We start from the raw sequence: 18048 nt of genomic DNA on the forward strand, positions 1-18048 counted from the left end.
CAACCCTTGTTAAGATCCTTTTTCTCTAGTCAGTGTTATTGGTTTGTTCATTGTAAATGTCTGATGTACAATTTAATCCCGTATTTAAACTTTAACTTAAAAAGAGAATTTGAAGTTCTGATTTAAGGAGTAGTAATGAATTTCAATCGCAAAACTTTAATTTTTTAAAAAGTAAAATCCAGGTTCAAGGACAAATCCAACTTCCAAATAGCCCTTCAATTACTCTATTTTCTTCAAACTTCAACCAGAACACGATATATTATCGTCTTGCTTGCCTTGGAGATGGTCCTGGCCACCCCCGTACGCAACAAGAAGAGCTAATACATTGCATGTCTACCATCTAAATATGAACTGTGACACCTTCCAAAATAAATCAGTATTTAGTAGGCAATTTGATGAATAAACTCTGAAGGATGGAAACCAAGAAGATCGTACAAGAACATATGCTGACAGGTAAAACTTAACTTTTCATTAAACAATAAGGATGAAACCCAAGAAGAGTAAACGAAAACTTGTTAACTCAGCACTTGAACCTTTCATTAAACAATAGACACTCAATGAAATTTTGAGCACAGAACACTGGACAAGTAACTATATTTTCCACAATTTGAAATCATATATTCTTCACCACCTATAATACATCTTTCAAGCTCTTTCCTCAAAAACTTAAAGTAACAGAAAAATGAAGCGAAAAGACTTCTCAACTTCCCAAATTCCCGCAAAAGAAAAAAGAAAAAAGAAAAAAGAAAAAGAAAAAGAAAAAGAAAAGAAAAAGAAAAAGAAAAGAGATAATGTTTTAAATCACTTCTTAATGAATGAATCTTAACTCCAGCTGTAGTCTTGCGTCTCATGCATAAGAATCCAAGAGAGGTGCTCTTGGCTCCTCTTCTGATTTGCTATATCTGAAGTATAGGACCAGTTGTATGACACCAAGAATTGCTCCTATCCCATTTGGTACCTGACCACATTCAGAAGAAAATATTCATTCAGCAGATGAAACATAACATCAACAGTGATGACCATCACCACGAAACTCAAACACCATTTTGGAATTTGTAATGACTAGATAGGTCATTTTGAGTTTTAACATTTATTTCCGTGTTCCGAGACCTCGATTTGCTCCGTTTAGCGTTCCTCGATGTGGGAGCGCAGTCCGTGTCTCATTCCGGAAAGTCTTTATGTGAAAAATTAAAGAAAATGTGAATTTTTGCCTTTAAAATGATTTGAGTTGACTATGGTCAGCATTTTTGTGTAAGCGGACCCGGATCGGTATTTTGACGGTCCCGGTGTGTCCGTATCGTGATGTGGGACTTGGGCGTATGCCCGGAATTGAATTTGAAAGTCCCTAACTTGATTTAATGTGATTTGTTGAAAACTAGTAATTTGAAGATTTAAAGAATCCCGAAGTTTGACCGTAGGTTGCCTTTATAGCTACCGGGTTCGGATTTCGGTTCCGGGACTTGGTATAGGTTCATTTTGCTATTATTGACATGTCTGCAAAATTTGGTTCAAAACGGAGTTGATTTGACATGATTCGGACGCTCGATTGTAAAATTTGCAAGTTCTTAAGTTTCTTTGAAAATTTCATGCATTTTGATGTCCGATACGTAGTTCTAGGTGTTATTTTGGTATTTTGATCGCGCGAGCGAGTTTGTATGATGTTATTACACTTGTGTGCATGTTTGGTTTGGAGCCCGAGGGGCTCGGGCGAGCTTCGGATAGGCTACAGACCATTTTGGACTTAGGAGATTGATGGTTTTCAGTTGCGATCGCGATCGCGAAGGGGAAGTTGGGTTGGGGGCGGATTTCATCTACGCGAACGCGTGGATGAGGTCGCGAGCGCGAAGCAGTGGTGGGATTACCCTTCGCGAACGCGACTCAAACTACGCGAACGCGATGGGTTAATGGGTCTGGGAGGGGATCTGTTTGATGTTCTACGCGAACGCGAACCTTGGATCGCGAACGTGAAGGCCAGGTGGAAAGGGCCATCACGAACACGTACAGCGTCTCGCGAACGCAAAGGCCACTGGGCCGCTATGCTTCGCGATCGTGTCAGGTGCCTCTCGAATGCGAATAAGACCTGACGCCAGTGATTTAAAACTTTTAAAAGTCGGGATTTATCTCATTTCTCACCATTTTTAAGTTTGAGCTCGACCTAGAGGCGATTTTGAAGAGGTTTTTCATCCCAACTTCATAGGTTAGTAGATTTTAACTTGTTTCCTTCCATTTCCATAAACATCCATTGATTTTAATCTTTAATCTATACTTTTTCATGGTAGAAATTAGGGGTTTAGGTAGAAATTGGAGATTTTGAGAAACTGAAATTTAGACCTCAAATTGAGGTCAGATTTCGAAACTAATCACATAACCGGGCTCAGGGGTGAATGGGAATCGGGTTTTGGTTCGAATCTCGGGTTTTGACCCAGCGGATCCGGGGTTAACTTTTGTTGACTTTTCCAAAACATTAAAGATTAAATCTTTTTCACTCGTGAGTAGTTTCTAAAGCTTATTTTGAATTGTTTGAACTATATTTGGTTAGATTTGATTGATTTGGAGGCTAATTCTAGAGGCAACGCCCTAGTTGAGCTTTGATTTGATTGCGGAGCAAGGTAAGTGTCGTGGTTAACCTTAACTTGAGGGATTGGGGCTTGTTAGTCTATTTGCTACGTGTATTATGTGTGAGAATAACGTATATGTGAGGTGTCGAGTACTTATACGTTGTTATTGGGTTAAAGCATGTAGGTGAAACTTGTTTCTTGGTATTTTATTGTTTTGTTAATACTGATATCCATGCTTAGGTTAGATTATTACTTCTTTGATTATTCGTTTTATGATTATTGCTTATTTCATTGTTATTGAATATTTTTGAAAGTTGAAGTTTAGTATCATGTCACCATATTTGAAGTTAAATTTATTCTCTGCATTATTTATTACTCGAATTCATTCATTTATTACATGGCGGGGAAGAGAGTAAAAGCACGAAGGGTGATGCCGTGCCATTTCATTTACATTGTCATTTTCACATGGCGAGGAAGAGAGTAAAAGCAGTAAGGGTGATGCCGTGCCATTTCATTCATTATTAATACTACATGGGTGAGGATGAGAGTAAAAGCACGAAGGGCAATGCTGTGCCATTATATTCATATTATTGCATGATGAGAACGAGAGTAAAAGCACGAAGGATGATGCCGTACCATTTTCATATCATTGGTTTGACTGATTTTACCGCTATTGATAATTTACTTGGTTATTTCGTGATTTCATACCTATCGTAGAAGTTATATTTTCCCCTTTTAGCATGTTCCCACCCAGTTTGTACGTTATCATTCTCTGTTATGATTGCTGCTTTATATACACTTGTACATGTTTATTTACGTAGGTGTCCTGTCATAGCCTCGTCACTACCTCGTCGAGGTTAGGCTCGACATTTACAGAGTACATTGGGTCGGTTGTACTCACACTATATTTATGCACTTCTTATGCAGATACTGGTATTAGTCCTAGCGGTGTGTGAGGTGCGTTAGCTCGGACCATTGCATACGGAGACTCGAGGTAGATGTGCTGACGTCCGCAGACCTTGAAGTCCCCTTCCTTTTCCCACTTTTACCGCTCATTTTTTTCGAAACAGTTAGTATTTATTTCATACTTTGTTTGTAGACTTCTAGTTGCTCGTGTACTCGTGACTCCGAATTTCTGGGAGTAATATTATCATGTGATTTATATCGTTACTGTGTTAGACTGGGTTTCTATTTCTCGTTGTATTCTACCATTGTGTTTTAACTGTTAAAATCGGTTATTTAATTATTTCACATCGGCTTGCCTAGCAAGTAGATGTTAGGCGTCATCACGATCCCGAGGTTGGGATTCCGGGTCGTGACAGAATTGGTGCAATCTTTCAAGGGGTTTTTCTTGCTTTCTGGCGTTCCTTGTTTTTTGGAGGGTGCGTGAAGAGGTGTACGGTCTGAAGCGAACCCTGGCTCCCTTCGTCCAAGTCCCCCGATGTGAAAAGGTAAAATAATAGATAGCAATAATGGCAACTAGCCTTGCACCAGCACCAACCCATTGGCCAAGGTAGTAGGAAGTAAAAGCAGCTGAGCAGAAAGCTAACAGACCATTGAGCATTTTCTAGAATGCATACAACATTAATTTAGCCAATTTTCAGCGTTCGTGGTTTTTCAATTAAAAATAGTTACTAGAATAATTTTTCACCTTTCATGAATAGGTGGTTGGCAAAAACTTTCAAACTCATTGATGTCTGGGTATAATTATATATTTTTAGTGCATTAATTACCTTACATTTTAGTATTCGAATGCTAAATTGTACTATGTTTGTGCTTAATTGAGTTTATTTTATGTGTAGGTACTTTGGAGGTGAAATTGGGAGCAAAGTAGAGATTTTATTTGTATTTTATACATTACAAGAATGGATTCATGATTATTTATTTATTGGATATATAATGATTAAAGTTTAATATTACAAAAGAAGACAAAAGAAACAATTGCAAAGAAATGAAAAGTTTAGTAGAAGAATGAGAAACGAAGCAGATTGAAAAGTTAGGCAGCATTGAAAGAACGCCCAAGAAAACATGAAACTTACTGGATTTAGCGTCGGGGCCAGCGCCTAGCGCTGCCCTGGACGCTCGATGCGGGGACTAGTCCTATTTTATCCGGGACTTGGTTATTTCGGCCCTACACACTCCCAACTCGTATAAAAGGGGTCCTAAACCTATTTTGGAGGGGAGGATGTTTTTGAGAGGAAAACACAAGCACAGAGCCGTCGTGGAGGCCGGGAATTCATCAAGTTCCATCTTTCTCCCACCAAACTTAGTAATTTTTATGTTTCTTTGTATGATTTGTCACTTGGCTACCATGTCTATGTGGAGCTAAACTTCACGTTCTAGGGTTGTGGTTTTTTCATGACTATTGTTATTCGGATATTGATTTTGCCTTCTTGATTTGTCATATTAGTTTATTTATTCAATCTTACGCTTAATTATTTAATTGCTTGATCACCAATTGAATACTATCTGCGAATCTAGAATTGAACTCGAAAGTGAAAATTCTAGATTGCATATAGGATTGAGTAGAGCAAGTTCTTGAACTCGGACATCGGGGAACAAATTCGTGGTTAGGATAGACATATACCTAATTGCCTTGCTTGATTGATTTACAGGAATTATAAATGCGTTCTTGTTGATTCTAACTCCATAGACATATAGGCGTTAGGTTAGCTTGAATAGGCGAGTAAGAACTCGACAGATTCTTATGAGCAATATTAACTCTGTCAACCAATAAGCTAGATAAATTAGTCGGTCAATTCAATTGAAGAATACAATAGGATTGTTAGATAGCCCATAACCCTAGATCGTTTTCATTACATTGATATCATAAAAATCTGCTATTTCTCTGTTCAAAGTTCATTATTTATATTTTTTTATTTAATTAGTTTAGAATCAAATATTTTTAGGTTTAATTCTTGTTTAGATAATTAGGATAGTCTAATATAGTTAATAGTTAATCACAAGTCCTCGTGGATTCGACATCCGACTTTTAGTCACTTTATTACTTGACGACCGCGTATACTTGTGTGTGCGTTTGGCCGCAACACTTATACTTACTCTAATTTATCTCCAGAAACAACAAGAATAATTTCAAAGTGATAAAATTTTAACGATGCTGTCATCTTTGAATCAAAGCCATGCTACATATTAGTTGACATAAATAGGACTGGAAAGGAAGTTAAAGAGATGGAAATCCGCCTGAAGAACGGACGGTTTACTTACAGAGATGAATGGATCATTCTTGAACATTCCATAGGCAAAGAAAGAGAGGCTCATGAGAAAAGTTGCAAGCGATAGATAAAACGGCATGTACTCCACGCTCCTTGTCTTGATCACCAAATTCTGCCCAAAAAATTGTTTCTTAAACCAATCAGTCCGAGGAATGGCGTCTTTACCGTCTTAGGTTATAGTACTTTCTTCATGAAAACTTACAATAATGAATAGTGGAGAAGCAAACATGGAAATGAGAGAAATGACTGATAAATATCCAACAAAAGTTTGCCGACTGGGAGGCTCAAACATATATATGCTGATGGCTACAATAGCAGCAAATACAGCAAAAACGCCAAGCAACAACCCCAACATTTTCAACTGCATTGAACATGAAACGATTATAAGCAAAAGATCCGTTTAAATTAGAAACTTTAGCAGACTTCAATATGTAAGAACCAAGAATGACCTTCTTTGACCGCTCTGCATGTATGATGAAGATGGTGATATATACTAGCTGGAACACTGCTCCAATTGAATTGACAGTGAAAACCAATATAATACCAGGAGATACAATTGGTGTTCCATACCAGAGGCATATTAAGCAATTAATGAGTGCATAGATATAAGGTAATCCAGAAAACTGTTCTGTAGACTTGCTTCTGATGATTCTTCTGAATGTTGGTCTGAAAATTAAAGGAGGGATACCATCAACATCAATGCAACATATTAATCGCTTGTAATACATTGTCACAGTTCAAAGATTCAAGATGCTTACATTGGTGACACGAATAAGACGAACGCGAAGAGGTTACCTGCATTACACATAAACCAAATATTTGGTTAGAAAGTGTAAACTTTTTCCAATTTAGCTGATGCTTTAGGGGAAATTCTAGTGATATGATTGTCAGATTGACTAAAATCTTCATTGTCGGAAAGATTTAGTCGATCGGATAAAAAGATAAGGAATGAGAAGGACAAGAGAGGAAATGATTAGTAAGGAGAGAGTAAGCTGATCTATTCTTCTTTCCTTTCCTTTCTGTCCCTTTTCTATCAGTTACAAGATCTTTCTTCTGACCAATCAACCTGAGCAGGGCTTCAAAAGGTAAATATTACTTAGAAGATAAAGATTTTGGTCCCTTCTCAGAGCCACTTTTGGGAACTTTTGAAGTCATGCTTCTAAAACTAATAAAGCCTTTAGGAGAAATTAGTCTGACTTTTAGTAACTAATCGGATATTCATTAATATGATGCCACTCCAATTTAGTTATTGGTATAGATGCTATCCTCAAATGACAAAACAGATGGACTTAAATGATATCTTTGAATCTAATAGTAAGATTTTCCTAGCATTTATTCATCTTTAGAGTCCATATCCAGAAATTGATGGCAAATTTTTACATTCAAAAAGAGAAAAGAACAAAAAACAACCTTTCCACCCAATTAATACAACCTCCCTCTCCCCTAAAAGAAACAACCAAAAAAAGAAAGGAATAAAGAAAAGGAACCAACTTTCTAAACAAACAATCCTCATTATACACAAAAAGATAAATTAAGTTTAAACAGATATTCTCAAATGATGTGCCAAAAACTTGTCAAACTAGAAGAAAAAGATGGAACCTTTACAAGTGAATAATGACCAAAAAGAAAGAAGAAGAAAGTTCAAGATTCTGGAGAGCTTTAGTAATGAGATCCAATTCTTCTTGTCCACAAAAGTTTCTTCTCTTTAAATAAAGAAAAAGGGTTGTAAAGAACACTAAAGCAGCAGATCAGTAACGGGAACAAGAAAAGTAAATGGTTGGAATTGGGGTGAGGAAGAAGATTACCTGCAATCCCAGCTGCAAAACTGCAGATTGAATAAGCTGAGTACAATTCACCTACTAGTAACATTCTCTCTTTGTTCAATCAGCTCAAAAAAGATTTTTCTTTTTTAATATATGACAGAAGAAAATCTCAATTTATGTTTCTCTTCCTAGTTGGAAAAAAAGAAAAGAATAGTACGGAGAGATTAGGATATATACTACTACTGTAGTTCTGTGATACTACTAGCTTTTGTCAAGTTGGAAATGGTTATGAATGTAATGCCAAATAAGATATATATAGTATACTCCTAGCTGTCTTCCAATGGTGGGACCAGCAGCAGAATAGGAGTATAATTTTTGCACATGCCTATGTTTTATTTCCCCCACTGCGCCAGAAAAAGAAAATAAGAGAACTAGTTTTAATTATAACAAAAATGTTGTTTGATGCTAAAAAGAAACAAAATGTTGATGATTTACAACAAAAAATAGTATAATGTACCCTTGCGGGTGGCCGAGTTGGTTGAGCAGTAACTTCCCAAATGGGAGGTTTGAAACCCATTTGCATATTTTTTCGATCGAGTCCGTCACACAAACTTGTTTATTACAATTTATTTTATACATGAGCGAGGTTTACCTTATGTATACTCAAAGAGGAGCGGTTGTGGGGTCTTTAGTAACAAAAAAAAAATATTATACTATGTGGCCTGCACCCATTATTGGACTTCACCAATAATATGCTGATATTTTTTAGTGAATACTAATTAGGTGTGGCCGAGACTCTGTCTACATCTTCAAATTTGCACATGAATCATTTAGTGAAAAAGAAGAAACATGAATGGGTCCTGTTTTGCTATAGTACACATATATAAATCATGCCTATCTCACTGGCCCATTATCAATTCAATTAGATTTTGTTCTTATTCTGTCAAATGGTCTATGATTAAAAAAAAATGGCAGTAAAAAGAAACATTTTTTAACTATTTTAGGGTTCAACCTTAATTTGAAAGATGTTGTGGTCGAATCTCACTGGACTTGGTAACACAAAATTGTAAATAAGTCAAAAATACTACTGTTAGAAACTAAAAATGTAAAAAACCTATCCAATTTTGTGAAAAGCTATTCAAATTAGTTAGCAATAGAGGAAAAGGAGTCAACTGTCAACGGGTTTGTAACCAAATAACATCCTCTTTAAGTAAAGATAAGATTAAACAAAAGGGAAATGAAGAAGGAACAATTTATCATGTTTTACTTAAAATATACTTCACATATTCAAGCTTAGGATATTCCATATCCCTTTCGCGGGTGCTATTTGGACCAGCAACTTTTGTCCAAATTAAAATGTATTGTTCGTTTGTTACGACAGATAAGGAATAATTAATCCCGAAACTAAATTTAAGAAAAATTTATCCCATATTTAATTGGTAAAAAACTACGATATAATTAATCCCGAGATTAGTTATCTCGAGATTGTATTATTTTTTTATCCCAATGAAAAGTTGAAATAACTAATTGCGAGATAACCAATCCCCGAATAATTATTTTTGCTATAATTTTTTTCCAACCAAGAACCCTAAAAAGTTGAGCACGTGGTTGCCACGGCTAACATTTCTATAATTTCCATGAAATCATTATTATATTATTTACTTGGAGTACTGCTTAAAGTGCTTTAAACATGAGTTATCCCTAGTGTCAATGTCAGTATCACACGTTTTTTTCTTTCTTTTGGAGTGGAAGGGGGAGAGGTAGAATTTTGGGAGAATATTCTTTTGATTTAATATGAAATATCAAATGACAGGAAAAAAATGATCAAACTTTTTATGGCCGGCTTACTTGGACTAAATACGGGACTAACATTTAGAAAAGTCTTTAGCCTTTCCCGGTAGTATGTAGCAATTTTGTGGTGGAAAAAAATATGCTCAGCTGCTTCAATGCTAGTTTCACATATATGTCACTAATTACTATTGATGATACGACATTTATTAAGTAAATCGAATGTTTTTATTTTATCAAGGTGTTGAGCTAGCACGTTGACATCGACGTCATTGATGTGCTCATTGTGAGCATTACGCCAGTGATTTTATGGTGTTTTTCGCACAACTGACACTAGCTCCGTGAAATATTTTTTTATATTATACATTTGTAGATCCATATCTTACATATTTGGGTTCACAAAAATCTGGGACCACAAAGTTAGTTGTGCTAGACAAAAAATATGCCTAGTGTGAGGCGCAAAGTAAAAAGGGATCTCTAGAATTTTGCTCTCAAAATTTCGCCGTCACTATAGCAGTGAATAGTGTGCGAACAGCCGCTATAGTGCAAAACAGTACGGTGAACAGTGCCAAACAGTGGCGCGAACAGTGATTTCGCTACTGTTTCGCTGCTGCAGTGTAGTGAATAGTAGCATCGCTTCACTGTTCATCCAATGAAACAGTGATTCAATACTGTTTATCACGGAAAGCTGTGAGTTTGAGCTTCAATGGCTGCGATGGCCGGCGACCAGCCATCTTTTCCGTCTGGTGTGCCCTCCTCCAACATCGCCCAACCACAAACAACACCAACTATCAATCCATAAACTCTAGATTACTCAAAGATTTTGACACCCAACTCAACCAATCCTCCTGCGATGACTGCTGCCCAAGCTTCAGTGCAGTCCATCGCCCAATCATCTATGACAACAAACAACAATCCACAATCCATGGATTATTCAAAACTTTTAAAACCTACTGCCATTAATGCCCCTATACAAACCTTCGCTACTCTACCATTAAAACCAGTTGAGTTCCTTCACGGAAAACCAGTTGTGAAGTGGAAGAAACAAGAAGTGAAGCAATCTATCGTACAACAAGGACTTCAACTTGCAGTTCTTGGGAAATTTTCATATGGGAAGCCTATTATTAGTGAATTACGTAAAGTGATTCCAATTCAATGTGAGATTAAGGCCATTATTCAGTTGGTTTAATTGAAGATAATCATGTATTGATTAGGTTGTCTTTATTGGAGGACTATGTTCATCTTCTTTCAAAGCCAGCTTTTTATTTAAAAGCTCAGTCAGACATGTGGCAGATGCATTGTACAAAATGGAATCCATGGTGGACACCTGATGAAGAGACTCACATTGCCACAGCTTGGAAGCTTTTTAGAACTGCCTCCTAATTTCTTTGGGAAGGAATGTGTATTTTTCTTAGCTCGTGTAGTTGGTAATCCATTACATGTAGACCTAGCCACTCAAAATGGGACTAGACCTAGTTGTGCTAAGGTGAAGGTGGAAGTTAACTTGTTAAGTAAGTTCCATCATCGTATTAAGATTGTGGAAGAAGCTGATGAATCTGGACCAAAAGAGTTCAAGTAGATCAGGATTAAGTATGACTATATGCCAAAATATTGCAAGCCTTGCAAAAAACAGGGGCATAGTGAGGTAGAATGCTGGGTAATTCATTCTGAATTACACAAGAGATTTGAAAAAGGTGTTGAGGAACAAAGCAAGGAGAAGACAGTTGTGGTGAGCTCTGATGCAATTGGGACTGCTGCAAATTCAACAAAGGTCCTAACTAGTGGAAAGGTGGTTGGTAAGCCTACTACTAATTATGCCAAGCAGGAATGGATGCAAGCAAGGGAGAACAAATACCAACGAGATAATAGGGGTCACATTGTTGACAACAAACAAGGAAAGGAAGCTGACAAGGGTAGAGGGAAGGCCAAAGTTGAGGAAGTTGCAACCAAGAACAAGTTTAATGCACTAGAGGTTGAGAAGTTCATTAGCATACTCTACAAATTACTGAAGGCAAAGGTGAGGATCATAGCAATGGTAAGAAGAAGGAACATGGGGAAAAGCAAGCTAAGAAGGGCCAGGAGAAGGAAAAGGAAGTCAATACTCAACATGTACATAAGCGTGTGAAGAAGGAAACAGTCGAGAAGGTGGTGGAAAATGAGCATAATGGTAACTCTATTCCTTTTGGGATCCAGTCTTCAGTCCCTAAAGATGATCAAGAATTAGCTAAGGCTAATTCTAGTGCTCATAGTGATCAACGTACTGATGAAAGGGCTAATAAAGAATCCACAATCGACTGGGTTCATAGAAGGTTTGGGTCTAGCAATGAGGAGCTAAAACAACTCAATGTGACCACAAACCATTTTCATGAGATTCCATCTCAAATATTTAAATATTCTAGGCAGATTGAGGATCTTGATGAGGTAAACTCTACAAAGGTCTTATGGAGTGAAGCAGTTGAGGTTAAGGAAGATCAGTTGGGCACAACAAAGACAACAGAAGACAAGGTGAAGAAGGACAACAAGCCTAGTTCACATGGCGATAGGCTGGCGACGCCAGGCCTAAAGCCAGGCCCCCAAGGCGTTAGGCTGGTGACGCCAGGCTCACCAAGCGTTAGGCTGGCGACGCCAGGCCTAAAGCTAGGTTCACCTGATAAGGCAGCTATAGTAAACCCCAAACCGTAGTGCAACTAGAGAGATTTTGGCCTATGTAGATAGTGTTCCGGTATATGCATCGGAGAACAAACTTCATGGAGATGTTAATGTGAAGATTAGGGATGATATAATGGGTTCAGACCAAATTTCAGGCAATGGGAAGGGTGGTGATCTCACTAGAACAATGTATTTAGAGCAGACTGCTATAGTAACTCCTGGGCTAGGTAGTGTCTATGAGCTACAATTCAAGTTTCAGGGAATATGAACGGGCTGATGAGCGGGCAATTATTCCAAGAGCATCTGAGGAAATAAAGGAAGTGCCTATGGAATCTGGCACTGATCAAATTATGCAGCTACATCTTAGTGTTCCACTTAAGACTCCTCTACAACATTTACATAATTTAGTTACACACAATGTGATACTAATTGATGAAGACTTATTGAGAAAAAATCCAATGGTGGATGAAGAAGATGATGAATCAACTGCACAAAACGTCAAACAAGTGGCTAGGGAAGGGGATTTATCACCCGCAACTAGTGCTAAAGGAGGTAATAAAACTAAGAAGAATCAGAGTAAAGATCCACCACAACCTTCAAGAATAATGTCCAGAAGGGCAGCTTCTCTATCTAAATAATGATGATCAAAACATTAATATGGAACATAAGGTCTGTGAATACACAACATGCCTTTCCTAGGGTGATCAACATGAATAGGGAGCATAATTTGTGTGTAGTTACATTGATGGAGCCTTTTCAAAAGAAGGGATTCATTGATAGATATAGAAGAAGGTTGAATATGGAGACTGTTTATGCATATTAATGGGCAAATATGGTTATTCTTCGATGCAGTGATGGAATGGGAATTAGTGGATGATACTGAGCAACAGGTGACTGTGAGAGTGTTTCACCATGACCTAGGACAGCACATGATGATGACATTTGTTTATGCAAAATATTCAGCAATAGAGAGGTTGGAATTGTGGGATCACTTGTATTACTTAGCAAGTGATATGGAATTACCATGGTTGGTAGGAGGGGATTTCAATGTGGTATTGTATGAAGATGAGAAAAATAGGGTGACTTCCAGTACACCCTCCTGAATATGAGGATTTTGCACTTTGTATAAACTCTTGTGGTTTGCTTGAGCAAGGGTACAAAGGAAGTCCATTTACATGGTGGAATGGGAGCTCCAATGCTGAGTGTATATTCAAGAGATTGGATAGGATTTTTGTGAATTTTCCATTTCAGAACATGTTGCCAACTATTGAAGTTGAGCATCTAATCAGAACTGGATCAGATCATGCACTATTTCTAATGACATGTGGGGTGCAGACAACCAATTTTGTCAAGCCTTTCAGGTTCTTGAACTTTTGGACAAAGCATGCTACATTTATGGATGTGGTGAGGCAGAATTGGGAAGCTGATTTCATAGGGGATCTGTTTTTTATGTTCAAGCAGAATATCAAGAGGGTAAAGGCAGCACTTTCAAAATGGAGTAGGGAAACATTTGGTGATATTTTCAAGCAATTGGCTATTTTGGAGGACATTGTTAAGGTGAAAGAGATGTTGTTTGAAGAAGAGCCTACAACTGAGAATATGATTGTTCTTCAAAAGGCTCAATCTGAATTGAAGAAATACTTGAGTATTGAGGAGCAGTATTGGAAGCAAAAAGCTGGGATGACTTGGTTTGCTGAAAGAGATAGGAATACAAGTTTCTTTCACAATCATGTCAATGGAAAAAGAAAGAAATTGCAACTGGAGAGGATCAAAAGTGGCAGTGGGGTATGGATTAAAGACCAGGAGCAATTGGCTACAACTGTAGTGGACTTCTATCAAAAACAGTTCACAAATGAAGGTGATGCTTCTGAATTTTCCTTGCTCAATAATGTACCTTCGATGGTCACTATGGATCAGAATTTGGAACTTAGCAGATTGCCAACAATTTAAGAAGTAAGGGCAACAGTTTTTTAGCTTAGTGGGGAGAGTGCTAGTGGTCCTGATGGATTCACTGGCCTGTTTTATCAAACATGCTGGGATGTTGTTAGTGTTGATATACACAACATGGTGCTACACTTCTATGGAGGAGCTGCATTGCCTAAATCCATCACTCACACCAATCTAGTGTTGCTACCCAAGAAACCTAGAGTTGAGACCTTCTCTGACTTAAAACCTATTAGTTTAAGCAACTTCATTAACAAGGTCTTGTCTAGGGTGTTACATGACATATTGGAGAGTTTTCTGCCATCTCTAATATCCCCTAATCAATCCGGATTTGTAAAGGGTAGGAGTATATTTGAGAACATTTTATTGACTCAGGAAATTGTCACTGACATAAGGTTAAGGGGAAAGCCAACTAATGTGGTGATCAAGCTTGATATGGCTAAGGCCTATGATAGGGTTTCATGAAAGTACTTATTGCATGTGCTAAGGAAGATGGGATTTTTTAGCACTTCATCAACATGGTATGGAACTTGATATCAAATAACTGGTATTCAGTATTGGTAAATGGGCAGTCCTCAGGGTTCTTTAAGTATATAAGGGATGTGAAACAAGGGGATCCCCTATCTCCAGCATTGTTCATTCTGTCAGCTGAGGTACTTTTCAGGTCTTTGAATAAGCTCTTTGAAGACAAGTCATTTGTGGGATTTGGAATACATAAGTGGTCTGATCCTTTAAACCACTTGGCATATGCTGATGATACGATAATCTTTGCATCTGCTCATCCTCCCTCCTTGAGAAAGATTATGGCAGCGTTGGGGAACTATGAGAAGATATCAGGTCAGATGATCAACAAAGATAAGAGTTCATACTACATGCATTCAAAGGTTGCTAATGGATTGTTTCAGGCAATTGAAGCTATTATAGGATTTGCAAGAGGTAAATTCCCCTTCACATATATAGGGTGTCCTATTTTTTACACTAGAAAGAGGAAGGACTCTTATGAGGATCTTATCAAGAAGGTGAAGGCTAAATTGCATTCATGGAAAGGAAAGCTGCTGTCATTTGGAGGAAAGGCAACACTCATCTCTAGTATGTTGCAAAGTATGCCAGCTCACATGTTATCAGTCCTTGATCCACCAAACAACATCCTGGAGCATCTATATAAGACTTTTGCTAGGTTCTTTTGGAGCACAAAGGAAGAAGGGAGAAGCAGACACTGGGCTTCATGGCAAAATCTTTGCCTTCCTAAAGAGGAAGGGGGCCTAGGTTTTAGGTCCTTGCATGATGTCTCAAGGGCATTGTTTGCTAAACTATGGTGGAGGTTTAGGACCACGAAATCTTTGTGGTCTAGTTTCATGTGGAATAAGTATTGCAAGAAGGAGCTACCAACAATGGTGCATTTTAGGGGAGGGTCTCATGTTTGGAGACAAATAGTGAATGCTAGGGAAGAAGTAGAACATGAGATCGTATGGGAATTGAAGAGTGGAACCACTAATATTTGGCATGAAAATTGGACTGGATTGAGTGTACTTTATCATGTATTACCTGAAGACTTTCCAATCAATAAAGATCTTCAGAAGGTGGCAGAACTGCGGCAAGGGGAAGCATGGGATGATCAACTGCTAGATCAAGATTTCAATGAGGAAATTGTAGAACATATAAGGCTAAATGTGCATTATGAAGGCAGTGAGAGATATTGGGATAGGCCATACTGGATGCCAACTCCTTCAGGCAAGTTCAGTGTTAGCAGTGCTTGGCAAATATTAAGACATAGGGCTGATCCTAATCATGAATTCAAGTTAATGTGGATTAAAGGTTTGCCATTTAAGATATCCTTATTTTTGTGGAGATTGTGGAGGAAGAAAATAGCCACTGATGACATGTGGAAGAGGCAAGGGAAAATGGTGATGTCTAGGTGTTGGTGTTGTCAGCAGTCCCAAGAGGAATCCATTGAGCATATGTTTGTCACAAGTCCTACTGCCTCTAAGGTATGGAACTTGTTTATGGGGGCTGCTGGAATTATTGTACAATTAATTCAATTGAAGTAGATTATAAAGCATTGGTGGTATGCTCAGTATTGTCTAAAATTAAAGCCACTATTTCAAGCAGTACCAACTATCATCACTTGGGAGCTTTGGAAGAGAAGAAATGCAGGTAAACATGGGGGGTTAGTGTCCACAAATAGGGTGATTCATGAGACAAATAGGACATTGCATCAACTGGCAAGGGTGAGGTATGCTTGGATGCCTAATATTCCATTGTTATGGCCAGACGTGATTCAATACTTTGAAGGATATAAACCTATATTGATCACTACAAGAGTAACATGACATCTTCCTTGTCATGGTTGGTACAAATGTAATAATGATGGAGCCTCAAAGGGCAATCTTGGACCTAGCTCCCTAGGCTTTTGTGTGAGGGATGATGAATGTGATGTGGTGTATGCTAGGGCAGTGGACCTGAGAGTGACAACTAATGTGGTAGCTGAAGCTAAGGCTATTCTTCAAGGGTTGAAATACTGTGTGGAGCATGATCTTCACCCTTTCATATTGGAGGCTGATTCATTGGTGATAGAATGGGAATGGGATCCTCCTTGGGTAATTACACAGGATGTGAAGAAAATTATAGAGATGAAGGACAACTTCAATGTGATCTTTCAACATGTGTTCAGAGAAGGCAACTCAGTGGCGGATTTTATAGCTAACATTGTGTTTTCTTTTGCAGGTACATCTGAGTTTCATTCATTATCTGAACTGCCTAGTGCAGAGAGGAGGTTGATCAATCTAGAAATATCTCAATCACCTAACCTTAGGGTTAGGATAGCAAAGAGAAGAACCCCAGACTAATGGCTTCACAGGATTGGACTATGCACAAACCTGCATGTTTCTTTGTCTCATTCGGTATGCTATTAAGGTGCTTCCCAATGGTATTAGCATGGTCTCATGCTCATTCTGTGGTGCTTTGATAGTGTACAGAAAAATGCGATAAGCAGGTGTGGGATGGTACAATTTATCCTACTTCTGATATGTCCAAATACTAAGAAAAATGATGAATCCATCATATGGTATTTCTGGAGATTGTTGAATCATTTCTCAGTGGTATTAGCATGCTTTCATGCTCAATCTGAGGATGGTTTAGCAATGTTTAGAATGATGTCTATATTAAAGGTTCTAGTAGGGAAGGATCTGAGCTTACAAGATCACAAAAAGGCATAGTTTCAAAGCCTGCTTAAAGCCAACTCATTTCTGGCTATTGCCTTGCAAAGCCAGCCTAAAGCCAGCTCATGCCGGGCTTCTGCCTTACAAAATCTGCCTAAAGCCAGCTCAAGCCTGGCCTTTGCCTTGCAAAACCTGTTAAAGCCAACCCAAGCCTGGCTTTTACCTTGCAAAGCTTGCTTAAAGCCAACTCATTTCTGGCTATTGCCGTGCAAAGCCGGCCTAAAGCCAGCTCATGCCTGGCTTTTGCCTTGCAAAGCCTGCCTAAAGCCAGCTCAAGCCTAGCTTTTGCCTTGCAAAGCCTGCTTAAAGCCAGTCCAAGTATGGCTTTTGCCTTGCAAAGCCTGCCCAAAGCTAGGCTCCTCTTTTACACATTAATCTTGATGAGTGAGCACATGATTAATACTTGGACAAAATCAGTTCACTGCATATGGAGATCATATAGTAGCTACAATTGGAAGACTATGCTGGCTTCAACTCTGTGGTGGAGATGTTTGGAATTCATTTTAGCCTATGGACAATATACCCTGGTGCCTGGTGAGAGCTTGATAGGTGCTGCTTGGTATTTGCCAATGGCAATTGGATTCACATACACTCACAGGAGAAGGAAGCATTCAGCTTATTATGTTGTAATAGCTAGTTCATTAGATTTTAGCTTATCTATCTTTTTAATAGCTAGTAGCTTCATGCAACTTCTATTTTGGTTTGGACATCTTGTAAGCTTTGGACCAATTTTGGGATTTTATTTATATATTTTGCCTAGTGGTATAGTTGCTTTTAAAAAAAAGAAAGTAAAAAGGGATTTTTATACAAATAGCCGGCCATATTCATTGTTTACTTTTTTTAGCCATATACATAAATTATACATTGATTATACACAACTATACACATATAATAC

At 38.1% G+C, this 18048-nt stretch overlaps 1 protein-coding gene and 1 long non-coding RNA gene across 2 annotated transcripts; both read right to left on the reverse strand.

Moving 5' to 3' along the window:
• Positions 1–580: 580 nt before the first annotated feature.
• On the reverse strand, positions 581–7837 carry LOC104099217 (bidirectional sugar transporter SWEET2a-like). The gene is made up of 6 exons (XM_009606132.4): positions 7597–7837; positions 6550–6586; positions 6241–6457; positions 5994–6152; positions 5784–5903; positions 581–958 (listed from the first exon to the last, which is right to left on the reverse strand). Exons 1-6 carry the CDS (start codon positions 7658–7660, stop codon positions 848–850), a joined length of 708 nt encoding a protein of 235 aa, XP_009604427.1. The 5' UTR covers positions 7661–7837; the 3' UTR covers positions 581–847.
• Positions 1612–5777, reverse strand: LOC138906508 (uncharacterized). The gene is made up of 2 exons (XR_011413911.1): positions 5619–5777; positions 1612–4255 (listed from the first exon to the last, which is right to left on the reverse strand). It is a non-coding gene; the product is annotated as an uncharacterized lncRNA (long non-coding RNA).
• Positions 7838–18048: the final 10211 nt, after the last annotated feature.

This window comes from Nicotiana tomentosiformis, chromosome 2 (assembly GCF_000390325.3).
Source record: "Nicotiana tomentosiformis chromosome 2, ASM39032v3, whole genome shotgun sequence".
Classification (NCBI taxonomy): domain Eukaryota; kingdom Viridiplantae; phylum Streptophyta; class Magnoliopsida; order Solanales; family Solanaceae; genus Nicotiana; species Nicotiana tomentosiformis.

What these genes read in the sequence shown, in the direction of transcription:
- LOC104099217 (XM_009606132.4), bottom strand. Translation starts at nt 7,660, where the DNA reads ATGTTACTAGTAGGTGAATTGTACTCAGCTTATTCAATCTGCAGTTTT. An exon ending in GTCTTATTCGTGTCACCAAT is followed by an intron (nt 6,458 to 6,549) that starts GTAAGCATCTTG and finishes TTTAATTTTCAG; the next exon opens with ACCAACATTCAGAAGAATCA. An exon ending in CTTCTCCACTATTCATTATT is followed by an intron (nt 5,904 to 5,993) that starts GTAAGTTTTCAT and finishes TTTTTTGGGCAG; the next exon opens with AATTTGGTGATCAAGACAAG.